Here is a 26,277-nt window from a genome sequence, read left to right on the forward strand (position 1 = left end):
GGGAGGCACAGCTTTATCTGGAAGCCCCAGGAGGGCCACCCCCTTAGGCTGTCACTATTTCACAAGCTTATTATAAGCTCTTCTCCTTTCTCACTTGGTAGAGAAATGGCATTCTTACTTTGCTTCAGGCTTTAATTAAACCATCTTATCAAATAAGAAAAGTTCACTTATTTTCGAACAGAAACTTCTCTCTTCTGGACATCTGGTTTTGCTAGTAGTATTAAAAATGTAGAGCTCAAAGAAGTCCAAATGTGGGTGGTTATTTTTCCCCTTTCAATTAAATGCCAGTTTCCAATGGAAATATAAATAAATCTTTATCCTTTTCTCCAGTTATAACATCATGCACATACATTTGGGAAGTATATTCAGGAGGTTCTATGGCACATAATCAACCAGGGTGTTTTCTTTTTCTCCTTAATTGAGTAACATAACCACTGTTTCCTTTAGACTCTAAAGTTTCTCAGTAACAGAACACTGGGATCATGCAGGAATGTGCTACAAGAAAGACAAACTTTGCAAATGAAAGATGTAAAATGCAAGACTACATCTTCCTATCTTGCCCAGATTTGAAGTGAAGTGGTTACTGTTTGGCCCACTCCCACTACTGATGGGCGCAGCAGCTTTGACCTCTTCCATTCTGACCCAGGCTGGTTCGCCCCTCCTTAGGCCGCCTGGCTGCCCCCTTCTCCAAGGGTTCACTATATTGATGCCAGTCTTAGTTTGAACACTGGAATGGTTTAGTATACTAAGGCTCAGAATTCCTGAGCTCAGGTGATTCAGTAGCCCAACTAAGATGACTCTTTCCAAAGCAAAACATTACTTTCCTTAAAAAAAAAAATAGCTAAAATGCCAAATACATACATACATACACACACACACATACATATATATGTATATGTGTGTGTGTGTGTGTGTGTGTGTGTGTGTGTGTATTTCCTCTCTAGATTCTCCTTTCTGCTTGCAGATAAAAAGTCATCATTCTACTAGGCAAGGTTTGCCTGTGTGCAAGGGACTCTAATAGCAGCTACTTACAAGGAACTGTGTTGACAAAGTGTATACATCACCGGGCCTAGGGTGAAGAAGACCAGAGTTCACACCCAAGTGGTTAGAAAACTGTTTATTTCCTTTAACTTAGAAATACCACTACTAGATCTGTATCCCAAAGAGACGAAAGAAAAGGAAAAAGGACCTATTTGTATAAAAATATTTATAGCAAATTTTTGTGGTGGCAAAAAATTGGAAATTGAGGGGATGCTCACCAATTGGAAAATGGTTGAACAACTTGTGATATATGATTGTGATGGAATACTACTGTGATATGAGAAATGATAAGCAGAATGCTTTCAGAAAAACCTGGGAAGACTTATATGAACTGATGCAAAGTGAAGTAAGGAGAACCAAGAGAAGATTATACGCAGTGAAAACAACACTGTAAGAATGATCAAGTGTGAAAGATTTAGCTACTCTGATCAAGATAATGATTCAAGACAGTTCCAAAGGATGTATGATGAAAAATGCTATCCACTTCCAGAGAGAATTGACAAACTCCAAATAGTAATTGAAGTACACGCTTTTCACTTTATTTTTCTTGGTTTTTTCATGTGAATGCTTTCTTTGGCAACATGGGTAATACGGAAATATGTTTTGCATGACCTCACATGTATAATCAATATCATAATGCTTGCCTTCTCAAGGGATGAGGGAGAAGCCCAGGGAGAGAGAGAATTTGGAACTCAAAAATTTTTTTAAATTAATGTTAAATATGTTTACATGTAATTGGGAAACATTTAATGAAATAAATAAAAAATATTTTTTGGAAAAAAAAAAAAAGGAGGAGGAGGAGGACAAGACCTAAGTTCAAATTTGACCTCAGACACCTACTATCTATATGACCTAAGCAAGTCACTTAATTGCTGGTTGCCTCAGTTTTCTCATCTGTAAAATGGGCATAATAGCACCTACCTCTCAGGGTTGTTGTGAGCCATCAAATGAGGTAATATTTGTAAAGTGCTTTGTGAATGTAAAATATTACATATATACTAGCTATCATCGTTTTAGAACAATTCAATCATTCATATCAAATGAAACTTTGGCATAACTCTTACCATAAAAGACTTTCCAACACCGGAGAGTACATATCCATTTGATTTAGTTAGTGGGTCAAAATTAAACACAAATCCACTGTTTGGATCTTTTATAGAGCAGGCCTTAAAAAAGAGACAAAGATATATACATGCATACAAAAATTCCATAGAAACAAAGTACAAAGTCCCTTGTAAAGAATTAGTCACCAATATATTATAAAATTGTTTGTTTCCTCACAATCAGTAGTGAGATGAGTCAATAGGTGGCAGGAAGTTAACTTTAAAATTACAATAGAGTACATAATACATTTGCCTGTGTAGTTTTAAAAGCAGCACAGAATCTACTTCCTGACCTTTCAATTACATCCAAGGAATACTCTTATTGACCCCTTTCAGTAACATATCATAAGTATACACAGATGACCCTGTAGATTTCTCTTAACAATAAACTACAGGGTTACCATATTTATATGACCGAACAGTTTCTTACCAAATACCTACAGAAAGGTACATGGGATGTATTAGGGAAAGAAATGTGGTTCTTTAACAAAAAATTAGGCATAAATTATTTTTCCAATAAATTTTAATTAATCTTATGTCTAATATCTCTTCCTCAACCCTTTTGTAACTTGACCTATCTTCCCATTACACACAAAATAGTACATTTCAAAGGATGAAGCTATCTCCTTCAGCCTCTTGTTCTCCAGGTTTATTACTCACTCTACTTTCCTCACCACGTGCAGGCCCTGTCAGAAATCAGTAACTGAGGAGGAGCCATGTAAATTGCACTCCATCATAAATAGCCAACAAAGGATTCAGATTTTCCCTTTCTGGCTTCCAGTTCACTTGATACACAGCCAAGCCTCTGGAAAATAAACCTTTGAGATGTGAGCAATGAAGTGCTGGATTTAGGCTGGGCTATATTTATATAGTAGGCAAGGTAGAAAAAATATGAACAACTCGAGGACTGTCATTTCTGATTCCACTCAAACAGCTTTACCCATTTCCTTGTCTAGCTAAAAGCAAACAATCTCCAATGGTTGTCTTAGACAAAGGCAGACCACGGTATACTGTCTACTCAGAGGAACATGGATACTTCTAAAGTTTAGACGCGTACAAAGTTAAACATGGGATGGGCATAATGGGATTCCAATTTTAATGCAAGGGAGATATTCTGGAGATTGGGCCACAAAAGAACAAGAAAAAGAGCAGATATAGCACTTTAAAAAATATTAGCACAAAAATGGTTTCCTCTATGAATTAAATTTGATGTTTTCAATACTTAAGGTTCTAGATCCAAGAATACCTCCTGTAATTTTGATATATTGCCACTCAGTGTTGGGTAGGGAATCTGAATGGCAAGCACGGTTTTCCTACATTCAAGACAGCAGTTTTCTGTCCTACTTTTATTGATTTTTAAACTATAGTTTTGTGGTAAAATACACCAATTTTACAAAAAAGAATCCAGAGTCATACATGAGGATCTTTTATTTCCTAATTCTTCATTGCTCCTAAAATAATCTTAATAGGCTATAAATACTCAATTAAAATTCAGGGTAAAGTAAGAAATTAAATAAAAATAAGAAATGAATTTATTAACACCTCCAAGGAAAGATAATAATCTTAAGATTGCTTTCTGCTACTTAAAAGACTGTCAATTGAATTTTCCAGCCACAAATTTTCCTGCCCCTTTTCTTTGTGCTTCCAGAATGATTTTCCATCCTTTTTTCTTCTCTAATTCTGTCTTAACATATATGTTTAAAGACACAGGCATTTAGCTGAAGGTGCAAAATGGGGCTTAAAACCCTAAGTTTATCTTCCACCTTACTGACCCCTTTCAGTACTATCAACTAGCATATATTCAATATATACTCAATACACTCAACAAGAATTCTTATTATTGCCTACTAATCCATTCTTGGGGGCAGGGTACTTGATTGACTTAATCTCTTTGTAATGATTCAAGTTACTGACTTTACAAAACTTTTACCAATTTCTGTAAGATATTGCTTCAAACAGAAAAACAACTTTCCTTTTTGTTTAAACTAGCTTTATCACAGTGTTGCAACTATGTTTTCCTTTCCATGTTTTCTGATTTACGGTAGAGAAAACACTCACCTGATTTTCATCAGTTGTTTTGATTGGACAGGCAGCTTCTGTATTCCATAGGAAAGTGGCAGTACATTCCCGAATGATAGAAAATACTGGGTGGGTGTTCTGAGAAATCAAATCCAAGAGAGCAGAAAACATAAAGATCACAGTGTGACAGAAAGGACACTGAACAGTCCTAATCTCAACCCCTTTGACTATGAACTACATGGCATTGGAAAAATCCCTTTCCTTATCTGAATTCTACTTTTCTCATCTACAAAAATGGGAAAATGCCATTCCCACCCTTCCCCTTAGGATTAAGACTCAAATGAAATCATCTATGCTTTAAAATTACAAGATGCTATGTCAACATAGAATGCAACTGTCTAAATGGAATGGTTTTGTCTTTGTCTCCACTACATATAGCAGAGCCTTGCACATAGTCAATATATGGTAAATGATTGCTGAATCGAACAGAAATGTAAGGTATTATACGAAACTTTAAAAAGAACAGTTTCAAAGAATACCAAAATGATTTCTCAGAATTAAGCTTTCATGTTATAGATAATTACAAAAGCCACTCAAAGAAATGAGGGAAAATTAAGTTAGATGACAGATTCTTAGATTTACTTCCTTCCCACAGGGCAAGATATTGCTCAACTTGTACATAATATTTACCTGCTCATATTTTTGTAATTTGACAAGAGAGAAGTAAAGAAGAGATTCAAGAGGCATTAGCCAATCAACAAGCATTTAATGAAAACCTACTATGTACCGGGGTTGGCAATATAGATGAAAAATAAATAAATAAAGGGGAAAATCCATACTCTCATGGACCTTACATTCTATGAGGGGAAAAAACATGTACATACCCAAATTAATAGAAAATAAAAATAAGATTTAGAAGTAACAGGGAAATTAAGACCTCATGTAGCCCAACCCTATCATTCTACAGCTCAGGAAACTAACATAAATGGAAGTCAAGAGACTTGCCCACATAGCAAGCAACAGAGCTTTTTGTTCAAAAGATTGAAACCGAGGGTATTCTGACTCCAAATCAAGTGCTATTCCACTATTAAATACTGTCATTTCTGTTTTGCACTACAGGTGTGAGAGTCAACACTACAGGATGTGTCCAGAAAAAGTAGGAGCAAGTAGCTATATAACACTTCCTATGGGATCGCAACTGACAGTACAAAACAAATGGGAGACACATCACATTCAGCAAATAAAGTAAAAGTGTCCTGTAGCTCTTCATGTAGCTTTTTCCTGTTGTATCTATAATAAAAAGCACAGTCACATGCCAATCTAGTCAATAGGTTTACCTTTTCCTTCTGTAATACACACAACTGAGCATCAATAAAATAAAACTCAGGAAAAGGCTACTCAGCTTAAAAACAAAAATACACTCTTGATTTTCCTATACTAAACCCAGTGAGCATTTTAGAATAACTTACTGTTGAAGCACAACTGAATTTTTATTTTGAAATAACTTTTGACACAGAGCTCAAACATAGATTTCTATTTCTTTATCCCAGATTTTAACTAGTCTAAAGATTTAATTAATGGCAACCATTTCTGGACTAGTCATGAATCAAAATACTTTATCCTTGGGCATGAAAGAGTTCCCAAGGATAGGGGAGAAAATCTCAGACTATGTGCCAAATTCCTTGGGTTTTATAGTTTCTATCATTTTACAGATAAGGAAATTGAAGCCTAGGATTGACTTGCCCACAGAGATTGTGGAATCTCAGAAAAATCACCAAGGTATTCTTTATAAGTAAAATGAAAGGTTTGAACTAAAATAATTGTAAAATTCTTGCTAGCTCTGACATTCTATGTCTTTACAATTCTGAAGCTAAGCCTCAATGATCCGTACACACAGTAGCAATAATGAAGATACTGAGTTTTTTATTAAAAATTTGAAGAATCTTTACAGTTGCATGAGAACTGTTACTGAGGGTCCCATATTAATATGCTGCACATATGATACACACTTGAGGTTTCTATAGAACATTAGAAAATTAATGATGCTCTTATAGAAATAATTTTGAAATTGAAGCTTCATGAGTTGGTTTTTCCTCTCAGCTGAGTTCATATCATCCACTGAGTTCTCTCTTCTCACCTTTTCTACATTTCAACTTCCCTCCCCATTATTACCATCCTTCATTCTCTTTCCTTTTATTCCAGTCTTTGAAGAGGTGATCCTTTTTCTCTCAAAGGTCAACCCATCTACATTTGCCCTCATTCATACCCTATTCATCAGATTGCCCCCATAATCACATCTTGCTTCCCCTAATCTTCAATCTTTTCTTATCTATTGGTTCCTTCCATGATGCCTGAAAAAATGCCAAACTCTTCCCCATCCTAAAAAAACTCTCAAGAGACTCTACAATCCCTTCAAGCTATCATCCTATATCTCACCTCTCCTACATTTAGAAAAGGCTATCTAAACCCATTGTCTCCACTTCCAACTCCCACCATAACCCAATCTTTCATAATTTGCAACACAATTTCATCACAATATCTAATATAGTTGACTGTCTTCTCTTCCTAGAGATTCTCTTCTACATTTTCATAATATTATATTCTCCTACCTGTTTGATTGCTCCTTATCAGTCACCTTTCCTGGCTCAAAATCCTTATCATACCACACCTGCAGGTTATGACTATATTCCAAAGATTCTGGACCATTTACTTTCTATATATTCTCTCACTTAGTGACCTTATCAACTCCTACAATTCAACCATCATCTCTATGCTGAGGATTCATAGATATGTGTGTATGTACACATATACGTATATGCATATATATGCACACAGATTTACACACACATATATGGGCATACATACATATATATTTTAAAATCAAGCTGCAGTCTTTCCTATGCCACAGCTCCATTTCACTAACTGCCAATTAGACATTTCAAACTGGAGAATCTAACCTATGTTGGTGTCAAAGTGACCTACCTACTGTTCCTTACAAATGACATTCTTTCTCCTATCTTCATACCATTGCTCTGGATCTCCAGGAAGCTTAAAACACACTCCCTTCTTACTTTCATCTCTTGTATTCCCATATTTCACCCAAAATTCTGCTCTAGGATTACCTTCTACATAAAACCTTTCCTAACCCCTCTCCCAGCAGCTAGTGCTCTCTCCACAAAAAAAAAAATTACCTTGTCTTTATTCAGTATAATACCTATGTAGATGTCATCTCCCCCAAAAGAAAGTAGGTTCTTTGAGGGCAGGGGTGATTTTATTTTTGACTCTGTATCCCCAGAGCCTAGCACACAGTAGATACTTAATGCATTGACTGCTTTTAGACATCTTTAAAGGGAATTACCCTAACTTCTCTACTTACCAGTCCCCCAGTGAAGTTAATATCTGTGTGACCCTGGGAAAGAAAATTCAACTCTCAGGGCCCCAGTTTCTTTATTTGTAAAATGAGAGTGTAGTAGGTAATCAAAATAGCATTTCAGTATTCTAGTTTTGCTTTTTAAGCTACTAATAAAAAAATCATTAACAATTCATTACATCTTACCAGACTTCCTCTAGAACAGATAAGATGGATTCGTGTGGAATAAGTAGTGCTTTTTCCTTCACTATTAACACATGAAGAGCCATTCACATATTCTAAAATGAGGCTACCACTGTCATCAATTACAGGACCTGTTTTTGCAACACCTAAGTTGCTGATTGCCACTGTTTCAGCAAATGAATCCTAGGAAGAAAACAAAAAGCTTTGTTAAGGGTTTTTTTTCCATAAAAAGAAAACACAAAACCTAGTTCATCAGTAATACTACAGAATAATCTCTTTTAAAAACTACACTGAAGGGTGAAATCAAGATGGTGGAGTAAAGGCAGGGACTCGCCTGAGCTGTCCCCCCAAAACCTCCAAATGCCTCTAAATAATTACTCTAAACAAATTCTAGAGTGGCATAACCCACAAAAAGATGGAATGAAACAATTTTCCAGCCCAAGACTACTTAGAAGGTCAATAGAAAAGGTCTGTTGCACAAGGATGGGAGAGGAGCACAGTTCAGCACAGGCTGTATCAGTGCAGGCCAGGCCCCAGAAAACCAGGAGCAGGCCTTGGGAGTGACTGAATCAGCGTCAGCAGTAGCATTTTCTAGACCTCTCAGCCCACAGACGGTAAGAGGACTGGATGACGGATCTGAAGGCGATTTACAGAGGTCCCTTTGCTTACACTCAGGGCAGGACTCTGTTTCATTGCCTATACTTGGATCTAGGTCACAGTCCTGGGTCATAGTCCCTGTGTGAGGAAGAGCGCTAGCACAGCAGAGCTTGTGGCCATAGAGGAGTGGGGACTCTGCTCACATTTCCAGGGCAGAAAAGAATGCTTGTGGTCAACCAGTGCACAGTACAGGAGTGCAGTAAACACATCTCTCTCTAGAATCCTAGATCATACCACCTTGGAAGAATTAAAAACTTACAGGTCCTCAGAATTATCTCTGAAAACAGCTGCATGAAAAGCCTGAAGCTTGGGACAGTGCCCTTCCACCTCAGAAGCAGAGCATTTTAGCATAGAGTTAAAATTCAAGAAATAGGCTGGAAATGAGCAAATAGGAAAAAACAATCTGACCATAGTAAGTTACTATAAAACACATGTTCAGAAGACAACAAAGTCAAAATTCCTGCCCCCGAAGTCTCAAAGAAAAATATGAATTTGTCTCAGGCCATGAAAGAGCTCAAAAAGGATTTTAAAAATCAAGTAAGAGAGGTAGAGAAAAAACTGGGAAGAGAAATCAGAGTGACGCAAGAAAACCATGAAAAATGAAGAGAAGAATAGCCTGAAAAGCAGAATTGACCAAATGGAAAAAGATATACAAAAATTCACTGAAGAAAGAACTCCCTTAAAAGAAGAATTGGCCAGATGGAAAAGGAGGTACAAAAGCTCACTGAAGAAAAGAATTCCTTAAAAGTTAGAATTGGACAAGTGGAAGCTAATAACTTTATAAGACATCAAGAAACAATCAAACAAAATCAAAAGAACAGAAAAAATAGATGAAATAGATGAAAAAAATAATGAAAATAGTTGATTGGAAAAACAATTGACCTAGGAAATAAATCTAGGAGAGATAATTTAAGAATGACTAGACTACCTGAAAGAGCAAAAAAAAAAGAGCCTAGACATCATCTTTCAAGAAATTATCAAGGAAAACTGCCCTGATATTCTAGAACCAGAGGGTAAAATAGAAATTGAAAGAATCCACCAAACATTCTCTGAAAGAGATCCCAAAACTAAAACTCCCAGGAATACTACAGTCAAATTCCAGTCTTCTCAGATTAAAAGGAAAATATCGCAAGCACCCAAAAAAAAGCAATTCAATATGGAGCCACAGTCAGGATAACCCAAGATTTAGCAACTGGATAGGCGATTCTTGGTTGCAATCCTAGATCTTTTGCCCTCTAGAATATCATATACTAAACCCTCTGATCCTTGAGCCAGCATCACAACCAAGAATCACCTACCCAGCAAAATTGAGTATAATCCTTCAAGGGGGAGAAAACAGACATTCAATGAAATAGAGGACATTCAAGAATTCCTGACGAAAAGACTGAAGCTGAATAGAAAATCTAACTTTCAAATACAAGATGCAAAAGAAGCATAAAAAGGTAAACAGGAAAGACAAACCCATAAGAAATTCAATAAGGTTAAACTGTTTATATTGTTACATGGGAAAATGATACTTATAACTCCTAAAACTTCCTCATTATTAGGGTAGTTAGGAGTATACATAGATACAAAGCAGAAGTGTGAGTTGAATATGATGGCATAATTATTTAAAAAAAATAAAATTAATGGATAAGAAAGAAGAATGCACTGGGAGAAGGGGAAAGGGAGAGGTGGAATGCGATAAATCATCTGACATAAAAGAGGCCTGAAAAGGAGGAAAGTGGGGAGAGGAGAACATGAACTTTACTCTCATGGGAATTAGCTCAAAGAGGGAATAATATACACACTCAATTGGGTGTAGAAATCTATCTTACCATAGAGGAAAGTAGGAAGAGAAGGGGATAAGGGGGAAAGGGGATGGGTGAGCTAAAAGGAAAGAGGCAGTTTGGGGGAGGTAAAAGTCAGAAGCAAAACACTTTTGAGAATGGACAGAGTGAAAGGAAAGAGGAAATAGGATAAATGAGGGAAAATAGGAAAGAGGGAAATACATGGTTGGTAATCATTACTGTGAAAAAACATTTTTACAGTGAGTTTCTCTGATAAAGGCTTCATTTCTCAAACATATAGAACACTGAATCAAATTAGAGAAATAAGAGTCATTCCTTAAATGATAAATGGTCAAAGGATATGAACAGGCAGTTTTCAGACAAAGTAATCAAAGCTGTTTATAGTCATATGAAAAAAATGCTCTAAACCACTACTGATGAGAGAAATGCAAATTAAAACAACTCTGAGCTACTACTTCACAGCTGCTAGATATGACAGAAAAGGAAAACGACAAGTGTTAGACAGGATGTGGCAATATTAAAGCATTAATGTATTGTTGGTAAAGTTGTATACTGACACAACCATTCTGGAGAACAATTTGGAACTATGTTCAAAGGACTATAAAATCATGCATACCCTTTGACCCAGCAATACCATTTCTAGGTCTGTATCCCAAAGAGATCATAAAAATGGTAGCAACTCTTTATGTGGTGGCAAAGAATTGGAAATTGAGGGGATGCCCATCAATTGGGGAATGGCTGAACAATTTGTTGTATGTGATTATGATGGAATACTATTGTGCTTTAAAAAATGATGAGCAGTATGCTCTCAGAAAAACATGGAAAAACTTACAAGAACTGATACAAAGTGAAATGAGCAGAACCAGGAGAACAATGTGCACAGTAACAGCAATTATTGTGTCTATTATGAATAACTCAGCTATTCTCAGTAATACAATGAACCAAGACAATTCTGCAGGACTTCTGATGAAAAGTGCTGTCCATCTCCAGAGAAAGAACTGGTAAAGCCTGAATGCATATCAAAGATGTTTTTCTTTATTTTCTTTATTTTTCATGGGGTGTTTTTTGTCTGTGTTTTCTTTCACAGAATGACTTACTTGGAAATGTGTTTTGCATGACCACACATGTGTAACCTATATCAAATTGCTTGTCTTCTCAAATCTGGAGTGGGGGGGGAGGCAGACTGCAAAGTGAGGAAGAGAATTTGGAACTCAAAAAAAAAGTTAAAATTGTTTCTACATGTAACTGGGAAAAATTAAAATATTAAGCAAGACTTTTTAAAAAGTAAAAATAAAAACTACACTGAAGTTTTCCACAAGATGTGAAAGTGAGAAGTTTCTTCTAATCATAGCTCCGATTTCCATCCCTATACACAAAATGAAAAAACCCAACAATATATTAAAAGCAATGAGCAAGAAAGGGGGGAGAATCACAATTACCACAGCTGGGGGGAAATCTTTTAGTCCTTGTAATTAGATTGTTCTTTATTAGTTATATCTAGCACATCCCCAAGGTTCATGTGGCTAAGGCAATGACATTACCTCAGCTAGGCAGTTGCCAACTTCACCATTTAGGGATGTAAAACCTGTGGATCTGATAGTGCCAGAGACAGAGAGAAAAAATTAGGTAACTATGGGCAAGCCTAGGAGTTCTAGGCTTGTTACACTGTTATAGATGTTGTGCTACTATGCTGCTTGTAGATGTTATTCATCTAATACAGTACCTAAGAGAAGTAGCCTTTAACAAGAGACTCGAGAGGAAGGTGGAATATAAACCCAGCTACAAATCCCTCTCAATCTCCTAACTAGTAACTCAGTTAGAAACCTTACCTCTTAAAGGAGAGAGGTCAATGAATTTGTCCCAACCTCCTAGTCTGTACAGGAAAGTAACAGGTCACTGTGACAGGAGAGGAGCCCAAATGTTCTAGGACTATACTAATATTATGTCGTACAGAAGGGAAGGGGTATCTAATAAGAAGGCTGATCAGAAGAAAGACATCATAGTAGGGAAAAGAGAGACAAAACTTTTAAGATGAGCAACTCTAAAAGGAATCCATTCAGTAAACATTATAAAGTAAATGAAACAATCTAAAAAAAAAACAAAGGAAAGGGAAACTATTATAACGAATTTTCTTGGGGCCCCAGAAGTAATAATGGAGTAACTACAAGAATGTCTGGAATGGTGCAGGAAAACAAAAAAGAATTAAAAGAAGAAATAAGGTTGGAAATTAAGAAGCTTTAAGAGAATGGAGAACAAATAATAAATTCTCCAAAACAGCAGATTCTCTGAAAGAACTACCTACCTGCAACAGAAAAATACACAGGCATTAAAAAAACTAATGGAAAAGACTCAAATGACAATGCTGGAAAAATATTTGAGAGTGTTTTATAAAACAAGGTAACAGAATGAAGATGTACCAATACTTTAAAGATTATAGGTCTTCCAGAAAACACACAAACAACAAGAAAATTTTTACACGCACACACACACACACACACTCCATGCTTTAGACTATTACACTTGAAAATCTCCCACAATTATTGGAAAAAGAAGACAATTAACAAAGATGACAAAAGAAAATAGTCAATATTGTATGGATGGTGACGAGCATACTAGTATGTTGCTGGTGAAGCTCTGACATGGTATGATCATTTAGAAAAGCAATTTAGAATTATGCAAATAAAATTATTAAAATGTCTATAGGCCATTACTAGGGTTATATTCCCATGGAGGTCACTGATAAGAAAAGTCCCCAAATATCCCACAATATTTATAGCAGTACTTTTCATGACAGCAAAGAATTGGAAACAAAGTAGATACCCATTGAGTGGAGAATGCATGAACAAATTTTAGTATATTAATACAACTCTCCTATAAGAAATTACTAATATGATAAAGACAGAGAAGCGTGGAAAGCTCCACATGAACTGATGCAGAAGAAATCAAGCAGAGCCTAGAAAACAATATTCATAATGACTACAACAAAGTAAACAGGAAGAACCACACTAAAAAATATCAAAAGTGAATTTGCAAAATCATAAACAAGCATGAGTCAAAAGAAGAGATGTGAGAAGACACTCCAACCCTGTCCTTTTGTACAATGCATATATGTTCAGACTTTTTCAATGTATTGATCAGTTATATTGATTTCTTTCCCCTCTCCTTTTTTTTTTTTGTCTTAAAAAGACATTTGTAATGTGGGATGGCTCTCTGGGAAAAGAAGGGGGACAGATACTTGGGGAGACTGTGGTAATATTTTTAAAGACATCAATAATACTTATCTTAATAAAAAGACAAAATATAACACAACAGAATTAAAAGAACGCCAAATTGGGGGCAGCTAGGTGGCACAGCGAGTAGAGCACTGGCCCTGGAGTCAGGAGGACCTGAGTTCAAATCTGGCCTCAGACACCTGACACATGTACTAGCTGTGTGACCTTGGGCAAGTCACACTTAACCTCAATTGCCCTGCCAAAAAAAAAAAAAAAAGAACCCCAAATGAAAGAAATCCAAGTTTAGCTCACAAAGAAGTACTCTGGTCAAAAGCTCAAACACGAAGTAAAATAATGAATATTGTAAGCAATGAAGAGAAAGTCCTTCACTGACAAAAAAAGAATTAGTTGAAATTGTTCAGGACTCAAGATAATCAAGAGAAAATTTGGAATGATAATCCAAAAGTAATGGAAATCAATTTGTACCCCCAAAATAACATCCTGTTAAGCTAAACTTAATTATCAATTTAAAAAAGATGTACTTGGATCAAAAGAAAGAAATTAAAGTATTCCTTCAAAAGAAATCAGAATTGAGCAGGACATTTGGATATGTTAATTCCTCAAATGAAAGAAACTAAAGAGTAAATAAGAAAAAAAAAAAAAACAAAATCAGTGCTATGATATTTTTAGGACTAGACAAGAAAGTGGGGCTTTTAAATTCTTTGGGACTTTGAGAACACAAAGATATTTTAGGAATAGGTATTTCAGGAGAACTTCAAACAGGAGTTGACTACCTTCAGACTACCTCCCAGCGCAAGAGATTATTGGGATCCCAGAAGGACACAGGTCCAGAGGAAGGATAGTCAGACAGTAATGGAAAAAGCTAAGAGAAAGGTTGATCCCTATACTGTGGGACACAGAGTGCCCCCACCACATACTACTGTGTCCCTCATGAGTATCCAGAGAATGAGACTCTTTAGAAGATTCTTTAAAAAAAAAATGTTAGGAAAGGAAATATAGAAGACATCTATAATCTCACTAACAAGCAAGATGATTAGAGAAGGCAACTATTAATTCTTTAGAAATCGTATCTTATGTGAGCTATAAAAAGAAAACCAAAGCAGTAGGTAAGCACAAAGTCTATGAATGAGAACTTAAATAAAAGAAATGTAAAGGAAGAGAAAGTGATTGAATTAAGTTAATATTCTTTTAAAAGGGCTGTTAGAAATTAATATCCTTCAAACTATGGAAATGGGTTATAAGCAACGGTGTAAGAAGCAGGGCGTGATTCTATTCTTAACTGAGAAATGAAAGGGGTTTAAAAAAAATTAAACCTGGAGAACTTGAGATCGGACAGAGAACTAAATAGAAGGGAAAGAATGTGCTGGAAATGATTAGGGTTATCATAAGTGAAACAAACTGTGGAGACTAAGTAATCATTTAAAAGAAGAGAGAGAAAATATTGTAAAAGAAATAAGAGAACACAAACTTATGATGCTATGGATTAAACTCATTAATGAAACAAAATAAAACTGAAGAACACATAAGAAAACAAAACCTAACAATTTGGTGCATACAAAAAAACACATTTAAAGTGCAAACAAACAACTTTTTCATAGTGAATAGTTTTCAGATGTATTGCTGTGCTCTCTTTCCTTATATTTTATTTTTTTAATTTTGTATCAACACTCACTAGTGAAGATGACCTCTAAGTCTTTTTCTCCTTCCTGATGTGGGTACTGATTTTATAAGAATATGAATGAATAATTTATGATTCCTTTTATGTCCTAGCAGATGTTCAATTCTGGTAAATGTGCAGCATGAGATTTAAAATGGGCATATTCTTTAATATTTTCATTCAGAAGTTACCATGAGTCTTTTACTTCTTTTTTTTTTTTGGTGGGGAGGGGGTAGCAATAATTTGTACTACTCTGTGTTCTCATATTTGTTTTGAAAAAGGATCATTAAGGTTGTCAGTAGTTATCGTATTGACCCTATGCACACATTTTTATGAATGCTAGTCATTCATTTTTAATGGTACCTTTGAGGATAATGTAGTTTCTGTCATTTTATTCATTTTATCTGAAGCCAGATTGCAACTTCTATTTTCAGGGGAATTCCTCAAAGCACAGTAAAAAAAAAAAATGTTCCAGCTCACTTTCATTCCCAGAATCTTTATATTTTTAAAAACCTGTTTCTTATATGAAGCAAATAGTTAGAATTAATTTTGTTAATCCTTTCTGCCACTCCCCTTCATTCACATTTAAAATTGTTTCATTAACATCTTGTTTTGGTTGTTAAATCTTGAGGACATTAAATTCTTTAGCAATGATCTTTATCTTCTTTTTGATAAAGTCAGAAGTTAGTTCTTGCAGTTTGTATTGCTCACAATAATTTGTTTCTTTAAAGCTTTACAGATGTTTTTTTATACCAATCCCCTTTACATCCTCTCCCCACCATTCAATAATTCCCTGTAATTAAGAAAAAGAATTAAAACTAACCACCACAAGGCCTAGTTCTGACAGCATATGCAAAATTACACAACTATGGTTCCTCCTACCTCTCTACTAATAAGTGTATTTCATCATCTATCCTCTAGAAGAGTGGCATCAAACTCAGAAACATGAGCCACTAAACCACATATAAGGATCCCTGGGGGCCACGTGATGATATTAAAAGGTATTATTATCATCAATGCTTTATTGTATTTTATGCATTTTGTTAAATATTTCCCAATTACATTTTAATCCTGTCTGGGTCACACATAGAAGTGCTGTGGGACACTGAATTTGACACGTGCACTCTAGAAACAACATTGGTCACTGCTTTTAATCCAAATGCAATTACTTTTGCCACTTGTACAATTTTAAAACAATTTTTATTCAATTAACAAGCATTACTATGTCTTTTCCATGCCTTCAACTGCAATGGAAGTTAGAGACCTCTTGTAACAAATATTATACATAGTAAAGCAAAACAAATTCTCACATTAGCCATGTGAAGAGGTGGGTAACATGCTTCATTCATTTTTCCTTTGAAATCATAGTTGCTCATTGTGTTTGTCCTAGTTCTAAAGCCTTTCAAAGTTGTTTGTCTTTACAACATTGTTACTGTATAAATTTTCTGCTTCTGTTCACTTCACACTGCATCAGTTCATATAAATCTTCCCAGGTTTCTTTTGAAACCATCCCTTTTATCAGGAGGGCAATCTCCTACAGAATCTCTTCCCTACTTCCAACCCTTTCTGCTCCCATTCATTATCCTATCCCAAGTTCACTGAGTCTACTTTGTTTCCCTTTTATTCTTATTTCCCCAGCCCATATTTAAGAACTGTTCAGAATATACTGCCTGGTTCACTCCCATCCAATCTCTTAATCTGGATGGTATTCATTTGTAGCCTCCCTTTCAGAAGTATTCATTTAATTCACCTCCTTCCATATTCTTTTCCCCTTCCCAGTTGCTATGAAATCTAACCTCTTATTATGGGCTTTCTGTTTAAATATTCTTTCTTTACTTTATGTTACTTATACAAGGTGGGGCCATCTGGAAAACAAAAGCCTTCTTTATCCAGAGTGTGTGTGTGTGTGTGTGTGTGTGTAAATTACAAACCTACTCAAGCCTCTCCTATTTTTTCCCCAAATTTTTTTAAAGTTTTACAAGGAACTCCACCACAAGGAATATAAAAATGTTAATGGAGAAGTGTGGTATGTTGGAAATTCCTTTGTGTAACCTGTGCAAAGGGGCCCCATCATATTCCATTTCTTTCCAGTCACCAGTTACATATTCCAAGGCCAGTATGCCCTCTCTCCCAACATATGTGCCCCTTTTTACCCACTCTCTGTGCCAGAAATTCTCAGGAGCCCAGTCGACCCTCCCTTCCTACTCCCACCCCAGAGTTGGATCAAAAGAAACGTAACCGTTCCTTAAGAAAGAAACCTTCCTAAAGTGCCTATTTCTTCTAAATAGGACATATTTCAAGTCTCCATTGTGCCACACATCCTCTAATTCTAATGATACAAGCCCCAATGCCCCCCTTTCCTTTCCCAAGAACATGACTCCTATCCCTGCCCAACTGTCTTTCCCTTCTCCCAAGATCTCTCAAAGAGGACAAGAGATGACTAGATTCTTATTCTCTTATGCCCATACCAGCTGTCGTTAGAACTCCAACTCCCTCATGTTCTCATTACCCTCTCCCCACCAAAGCAACTTTCCTCTGCACATCTCAATCACTACCAATAAGGATTAATTATTCATTTATGTTGAAACTATAGGTTTTGGTATAAGAAAGTTTCATTCAATTCTTTCCTTCCTCCTCTTTTAACCCCTTTGAATATTTTGACCCAGGATCCCTTTTAACCCTAGATATTCTCTATTGGGGTTCAAAACAATCTGAGGTTAGATGGCGCCTGGAAAGCAGGGACTTGATTAAGCTCTCCCCCAAATCCCTCCAAACACCTGTAAAAAATGGCTTTGAACAAATTCTAGTGCTACAGAACTCAGGAAATAGCAGAGGGAAACAGGTCTCCAGCCCAGGAGAGCCTAGATGATCGCTGGGAAGGGTCTATCACACAGTGCTGGGAGCGGAGCAGAGCGCAGCCCAGCATGGGCAGAACAGGCCCTAGGGCCATGAATCATTGAGCTGTGGCAGTTACCAGACTTCCCAACCCACAAATGCTAAAGAGCAGGTTTGTGGGAAACCGCAGGATCCAGTTGAGACCACCAGCCCTGGGGGTGGCAGACGTGGTGCAACAGTGGTGGTGGCAGCAACAGGAAGCTCTTGAGGCTGCTTCCTGAGCTCCAGCATCAGCTGCTTCCAGAATCCCTGGCTCACACAGTAGGAGGAATCTAGCAGCGTATCCAAGCAGGAGTGCAAGGAGCACTTTGTGGGCATAAAGGAAGGTTCTCTTGCTGTGCCCTGCTTGGATCTGGACTGAGGTCCTGGTTGGCAGTTCTTGGGGGAGGAGGAGTGCTGCTGTGACAGAGCTTGGGCTGACAGTGGAGTAGAAGCAGCTCTGAAAACAGCAGTGCTTGGACCCTAAAGCTTGGGACAAAGTACTCTCTACTCTACAAGCAGTCATACACTGCCAAAAAGTTCAAGAGTCAAGTAGTTGGCTGGGAACATGAACAGGCAACAAAAACGAACTCAGACTCAAACTCCAACTCTAGATTCCTTTTTTGGTGACAAAGAAGATCAAAACACATAGCCAGAAGAAGTCAACAAAGTCAAACTGCCTACATCAAAAACCTCCAAGAAACATATGAATTGGTCTCAGGCCATGGAAGAGCTCAAAAAGGATTTGGAAAAGCAAGTAAGAGAAGTAGAGGAAAAATTGGGAAGAGAAATAAGAGAGATGTAAGAAAACCATGAAAAACAAATCAATGACTTGCTAAAGGAGACCCCCCCAAAAAAAAATACTGAAGAAAATAACACCTTAAAGAATAGACTAACCCAAATGGCAAAAGAGCTCCAAAAGCCAATGAGAAGAAAAATGCCTTGAAAGGCAGAACTACCCAAATGGAAAAGGAGGTCCAAAAGACCACTGAAGAAAATTAGAAAAACACCACCTTAAAAATTAGATTGGAACAAGTGGAAGCTAGTGACTTTATAAGAAACCAAGATATTATAAAACAGAACCAAAGGAATGAAAAAATGGAAGACAATGTGAAATATCTCATTGGAAAAACCACTGACCTGGAGAATAGATCCAGAAGAGATAATTTAAAAATTATTGGACTACCTGAAAGCCATGATTAAAACAAGAGCCTAGAACATCGTCTTTCAAGAAATTATCAAGGAAAACTGCCCTGATATTTTAGAACCAGAGGGTAAAATAGAAATTGAAAGAATCCACCGATCACCTTTTGAAAAAGATCCCGAAAAGAAAACTCCTAGGAATATTGTCGCCAAATTCCAGAGTTTCCAGGTCAAGGAGAAAATAATGCAAGCAGCCAGAAAGAAACAATTTGAGTACTGTGGAAACACAATCAGGATAACACAAGATCTAGCAGCTTCTACATTAAGAGACTGAAGGGCTTGGAATATGATATTTTGGAGGTCAAAGGAGCTAGGATTAAAACCAAGAATCACCTACCCAGCAAAACTAAGTATCATGCTCCAAGACAAAATAAAGACTTTCAATAAAATAGAGGACTTTCAAGCTTTCTCAGTGAAAAGACCAGAGCTGAATAGAAAATTTGACTTTCAAACACAAGAATCAAGAGAAGCATGAAAAGGTAAACAAGAAAGAGAAATCATAAGGGACTTACTCAAGTTGAACTGTTTTGTTTACATTCCTACATGGAAAGATGATGTGTGTAATTCATGAGACCTTTCTCAGTATTAGGGGAGTTGAAGGGAATATAGACAGAGGGCACAGAGTGCGTTGAATATGAAGGGATGATATCTAAAAAAATAAAATAAATTTAAGGAGTGAGAGAGGAATATGCTGAGGGAAAAAGGGAGAGACAGAATGTGGTAAATTATCTCACATAAAAGTGGCAAGAAAAAGCAGTTCAGTGGGAAGGGAACAGGGGGCAGATGAGAGGGAATGAGTGAATCTTGCTCTCATCGGATTCAACTTGAGGAGGGAATAACATACAGACTCAATTGGGTATCTTACTCCACAGGAAAGAAAGGGAAAGGGGATAAAAAAGGGAGGATGATAAAAAGGGAGGGCAGATGGGGGAGGAGGTAATCAAAAGCAAAGGCTTTTGAAAAGGGACAGGGTCAAGGGAGAAAACCGAATAAAGGGAGACAGGACAGGATGGAAGGAAATGTAGTTAGCCTTTCACAACATGAGTGTTGTGTAAGTGTTTTACACAATGATACATGCACGACCTATTGCTTGCCTTCCTAGGGAGGGTGGGTGGAAAGGGAAGAAGGGAGAGATGTTTTAAAAGCAGATGCTCAAAAAAAAAGGTGTTTTTGCATGCAGCTGGGAAACAGGATATATGGGGAATGGGGCATAGAAATCTATCCTGTCCTACAAGAAAGTAAGGGGAAAGGGGATGGGGGGTAGTGGGGTGACAGAAGGGAAGGCTGACTGGGGAACAAGGCAATCAGAATATATACCATCTTGGGATGGGGGGAGGGTAGAAAAGGAAAGAAAATTTGTAATTCAAAATCTTGTGGAAATCAATGCTGAAAACTAAAATATTAAATAAAAATGAAAAAAATTAAAAAAAAGCAATCTGAGGTTTTTAAACAATAACTGAAGTTAGCCCCTGGATCACTGATTTCAAATATTTCAGGGTTCCATGTAACCTCTGGGTTTCCCTTGAAGACTTAAATTATTCCTTGTTAAATTTATTTCCACTGTTTCCAGAGTGGTATCCACGGTTTTTTGTGTTGGGGTCTTTTTTATGTCATTATGTTTTTCCAGACCAATCAACCTTTGATGATCTCAATGATTTCTTTCTTTAAGGTTATCATTTTGGCTAATATAGAATACATGTGTTCGTCCAATATTATCCTGTGATCCCGTTCTTATCAAATTTTCTTCCAATCTATTATATTTCTGAATTCAAAATCTGCCATATCCCTTTTCAGAGCCTCTGTTTAGAAGAGATTTTTCTGCCTTAAGTTCTAAACTGTTGATTTTCATTTGTTCTTTTATTTCTTGAGTGCTCTGATTTCTACCCTAATTTCCATCCTTATTTTCTTCTTTTAATACTTCCAATTATTTTTATTTCCCTTCTAAATCATTCTACAATTTATATTTGCAGCTCCATTATCATGGTGGCAGGGGGAGGAGAGGAGAGGGGTAAAAAGAATCTGCAGAAATTAATGCCTCATTTCCCTTTTAACCAGGATTTGAAACACTATCTCTCATTCTGTGGTATTTACTCATTATTGCACTCTTCTTTGGACTGCTCTGGTTGCTTTCAATCATCTCCGCTTATTAAAGGTGGGGAGGGCCCACCATAGAGGGAGAAAGGATCTGCCGGATCACTGTAGAAGAAAGATACCCAAGGGAAAAACTGTTGCTGTAACTGAATACCCCACCTTTTCTTTGGCACTCTCAGAAGCCCCTTCTCTTCTGTACTATAGAACTATCTAAATGGTTCTCTACTGCTGGACCCTCTCACAATTCTCCCACCCAAGACACCAGGATTGGGCAAGTTCAATGCTCTCCCGTTATTAATGGGCAGGGATGAGTAAGGGGACAAGACAGGAGAAATACTACCACAATCACACAAAGCTACAAGTCCAAGAACAGCAACATAAATAGTCAGTGGGGCAGTGCATTGATTAGATGCCTGGTTTTGGTCTGGTTTGGTTTATTTTTCCCCAAGTGTCTCCCTTCTTTCTCTTGCCATTTTCATCACTTTCTTTTGTACCTTTCTTGCTTTGAAGTGGTGACAGAAGCTAGGCTTAGAATCGACTTTTCACTCTACCACCCTGCTGGACATTCCTCCTTCTTTAAACAACCTTCAAGCTACCACATAAAGAAAGCCAAGAAAAGTAAATCGCCAAGGACCCATAAAAAACTTTTTACAGGAGTACAAATGTATCTTTTTACAGGAGCACAAATATATCTTTCATGCAAGAATTAGCATATTCAAACAACCATGGAAAAATATACAGAAGTTGTTCCAGTAACTGATTTCATTTAATGCTAAATTGCTAATTAGCCTCCTTAAAAAGCAATTATCTAAATTTCAGATTTGTTAATTAATCCAGAAGCAAGACTTTTTTGGTAGTGATGCTGAAATAACTCTTCATGTATTCCAGAAAATAATGCTGAATGACTCAAAAATCTTTGAGTTAGAATAAGAAAGAGTCACTAAGTACCTCCATTCCTTCCAAATCAAAAGTCACAAGCATTTTCATTTTTAATTTAATTTTTTAACATTTTAAATCTGAATGATGACACAAAATCCCCTCAGCCAGCAAGCTGATGAGATCCAAAATCTACACCTATGATCAGTAGTCACACTCTTCTGACTATATTATTGTATTCACATTTACAGTGATGCTGAGCTTATCGGAATAAGTTATACTGGCCCATATCCAGAGAAAAATAAAATAGCCAGTAGAAGACAAGACTTACCTGATCCTTTTCATATTTCATCTGACAAACTGAAGCATTTCGATCACAGCCTGGAACTGGGTTCAAAGATCGACAAATATTTATATAGTATTTCTTCCATGTGCTATGTTCCCCCGAGTTGTCCATTGCATACCAGTTTCTGCCACTACTGTCTTCAGACTTTGCTAAACTAAAATTTCAAAATGAAACAAGCCTTTAAACATCACATATAACACACATCTCCTAAGTATTTGAAATAAGCGGGAAAATATACACCCAATTTCAAACAAAAAGTCCCCTATCATTCAAAGTTAATAAAATTTGCTTAAATTATATACTACTGTGTTAGCTACTGATCCCTATCACTATAAATAACTATTTTTATTAAAAAGTTTCCTAAGGACATAATGAATCTCTAAAAACCAATGGACCTGAAAATATACAAAAAAAATCATTGAGCAATTCAATTGCAATCAACAATTTATTAAGTACCTCCTATTCATAGAGAGTAAAGGAAGATAAGAAAATATAGACCCTGTTTTAAAGTTTACAATATAATAGCAGAGAGGTGAAGAGGAAAAAGGTACATAGACAAATTACTTACTAATGATACAAGGGAGAATATGTTGGAAGCAAGTGAGAGGTCTAGGCAAAATGCAAAGAAAAAACTGTTGAGGGAGATCTCACTTTCAGCTGAGGGGGGAGAAGTAAGGCATTAAAGGAAAGCAACGGTACCCAAGTCATTCCTTGAAGAAAGGGAACAACTTTATACAGAGATAGGAAATGGATTCTTACACTGAATCTTCATTGTGACACACAATGGCTATTAATGTAACATGTCTCCTACCATATACCATAGCTACCTATTTTATAGTTAGAAAACAGAGCCCTGATGATATCTAAAAAAGTAAAATTAAGGGGTAAGAGAGGAATATTTTGGAAGAAGGAGAAAGGGTGAGATAGAATAGGGTAAATTATCTCATATAAAAGTGGCAAGAAAAAGCTGTTATAATGCAAAGGAAGAGGGAGCAGGTGAAAGGAAATGAGTGAACCTTGCTCTTATCGGATTTGGCTTAAGGAGGGAATAACATACATACTCAATTGGGTATCTTACCCTAAAGGAGAGTGGGGTGGGGGGAGGGAATAAAGGGGGGGATGATAGAAGGGAGGGCAGATGGGGGGAGGAGGTAGTCAAAAGCAAACACTTTTGAAAAGGGACAGGGTCAAAGAAGAAAACTGAATAAAGGGGGGCAGGATAGGATGGAAGGAAATATATTTAGTCATTCACAACATGACTATTACGGAAGTGTTTGGCATAATGATACATGTATAACCTATATTGAATTGCTTGCCTTCTCAAGGAGGGTAGATAGGGAGAGAAGGGAGAGAATTTGGAACTCAAAGTTCTAAAAATTAATGTTAAAAAATTGGTTTTTTATGCAACTGGGAAATAAGATATACATGCAATGGGGTACAGAAATCTATCTTGCCCTACAAGAAAATAAGGAGAAAGGGGATGGGGCGGGGGATGGGGTGATAGAAGGGAAGGCAGACTGGGGAAGGGGGCAATCAAAATACATGCCATCTTGGGGTAGGGGAGGGTAGAGATGGGGAGAAAATTTGTAACTCAAAATCTTGTGGAAATGAATGTTGAAAACTGAAAATAAAATAAGAAAATAAAGCCCTGGACTTGGAGTCAGGAGGGTCTGGTTTCAGATTTCACCTCAGACATTTGCTAGATTATTCTGGGAAAGGCAATATTAGCTTCACTATGCCTCAGTTTCCTAAACTTTAAAAATTTGGAGGTTGTACTCTATGGCCTCAAATTCTAAGTTCTAAAATTTAGATCGTTTGATCCAAATCCCCATTTTGTTCATGCACATGCAAAATTAACTACTTCTGAACATCAATTCAGGTGCATATTCATTAACAATTTCTAAAAGACCAGACATGGTTACCTGCACCCACTCTAGTGAGCAATGGAAAGCCATGAACTATCCTACCTGGATAAATCATACTGCTCCAGGGTTTTGGGATCCGTCACCATACATTCCAGTGGTTCCTCTGGACATGCATAACTAGTATACCACCTAAAGTTATAAGTGGAATTATCTTCTTCCTAAGAAAGTATAATGGGGATAGCAAATGGAAGAAGATATAAAAACTTTTCAGAGTGAGGCATAGTAAAAAGCAACACGACCAAGCTTCCTATTAATTTACAAAATAAGTAAAACCTATTATATTCTTAAATTATCACAAAATAAGCAGGGATTTCCAGAATTTTCTTCATATCATCATTGCTAAAGGAGAATGAGAACATAAGAGCCTTATGTTTTATGCTATAAAATTCTGTAGCATTCCACACTATGTACACTGTACTAATACCATCTGGAGCTTAAGTGAAGGCATTCATGACACCAAACGATTTAGAAAATGAATAGCACTAGTGTACTCTGGCAAAACTAAAAGAAGCAATTCAGATCCATAGCAGACAAGAATTTGGCCAGGAAACCAGACTAATAGCTCTACTTCTAAGAAAAACATCATGACAGCTTCCTGGATAAGTTTAGGGGAAAAATATACAGCAGTTAGCATCATAGGCTATGTGTAAAGAACTTTGTGGTTCATACTTTCCCTACTATTCATGATATTTCACTTGCAATTCAGAAGTGTCATAGTAATTTCATTAAACATAGTACTTAGGCTTCTCCCTCTTTTAGCTTTACTTTACTTTTCATATATAAGATGTACTTCTTACCTGGTACTCTGGGACACCTACTCCAGCATCTCTATCACAAAGGAAAGTGATAAGTGTAGCTCGTGGTGTGCTTTTTTCATCATTGTAAGGTGTACCATCTTTGTAGCTCAACTGAATCATCCCATCATAGTAAGAAAGGGCGGAACTCTTCATTCCCAGACTCCAAGCTGTCTCTTGACTAAAAGAAAAACACAAAGCTCTTTCAAAAGAGAAATTAAAAGTGATAACATTTTTGCAACACAAACCTTAATTGTTTGAGGTACTGTTCTCTTTAGGTAAAGAGATACTACCCAAGAGTAAGGGTAGTACATTAAGTGCACATTAGTCACCTATCCTGAGCATTGAGGTATCTAAAGCAGAATTTCACTAATCATGATAATAATAACCAACAACTTACAATTACTATCAATTTTCTAAGTTTTTCCTTACCACAACCCTAAAGGTAACAGTTTCAGGGCTTCACTCTAAGACCAGTGCCTGAACCACACATCTCTTCAAGGAGTTTTATTTCTAATATTAAAAAAATAAGTTATTGCCATACTCCAGTCACAGATTTTCTTAGTACAACCAAGACAAGATTTTAAACATAGAGTAGGCTTCGGCTTTTACCAGGAGACCACAACCTATTCCTGCTCTAAAATATATTTTGTAGTATAAAACCCTCGAAGCATCAATTACTTAAAAGCATACTGAACAGAATAGAAGCTACTTGCCTTTTTTCCACTTGGCATGCTCCTGAATTTCGCTGACAATTATTTTGAGAGACAGCACCACAAACATTTATATAGAAGTTATATTTTTCAGTTTCAACAGAATAGTCTCCATTTTTCTTAGTCAAAGGTGACAAATCAAAAGAAAATCCTAAGTGTAAATAAAAAGTCAAGACACACGTAGTAATTAAGATAGATATTTCTTACAATGGTTCCATTTTTATGCTCAACTAACACCTTTGTCAAGAGAACTAATCCTATGGGCAAAGTTTAAAGCAAAGTAGCCATCAAAATTACAAAATTGATGGGTTAATTTTTTCAGTTAGCCCTGATATGAAATCAGCACAAAGAATATTCACTTGCCCTTCCTTGATTCTGTACTTTATACATAGTAGGCAAGTG

General features: G+C 36.6%; 1 protein-coding gene across 1 annotated transcript in view; it reads right to left on the reverse strand.

Annotated features, from left to right (window-relative positions):
• Positions 1 to 26,277, reverse strand: part of IGF2R (insulin like growth factor 2 receptor) — a 164,147-nt gene that overhangs the window by 40,282 nt on the left and 97,588 nt on the right. Inside the window, exons 15-21 of the mRNA XM_036768976.1 lie at positions 25,879 to 26,026; positions 25,166 to 25,343; positions 24,411 to 24,526; positions 22,429 to 22,597; positions 7,720 to 7,899; positions 4,203 to 4,301; positions 2,106 to 2,207 (exon numbers count right to left, since the gene is read on the reverse strand). Coding sequence (XP_036624871.1) covers positions 2,106 to 2,207; positions 4,203 to 4,301; positions 7,720 to 7,899; positions 22,429 to 22,597; positions 24,411 to 24,526; positions 25,166 to 25,343; positions 25,879 to 26,026 — 992 coding nt within the window. The remainder of the gene's footprint in view (positions 1 to 2,105; positions 2,208 to 4,202; positions 4,302 to 7,719; positions 7,900 to 22,428; positions 22,598 to 24,410; positions 24,527 to 25,165; positions 25,344 to 25,878; positions 26,027 to 26,277) is intronic.

This window comes from Trichosurus vulpecula, chromosome 7, assembly GCF_011100635.1.
Source record: "Trichosurus vulpecula isolate mTriVul1 chromosome 7, mTriVul1.pri, whole genome shotgun sequence".
NCBI lineage: Eukaryota > Metazoa > Chordata > Mammalia > Diprotodontia > Phalangeridae > Trichosurus > Trichosurus vulpecula.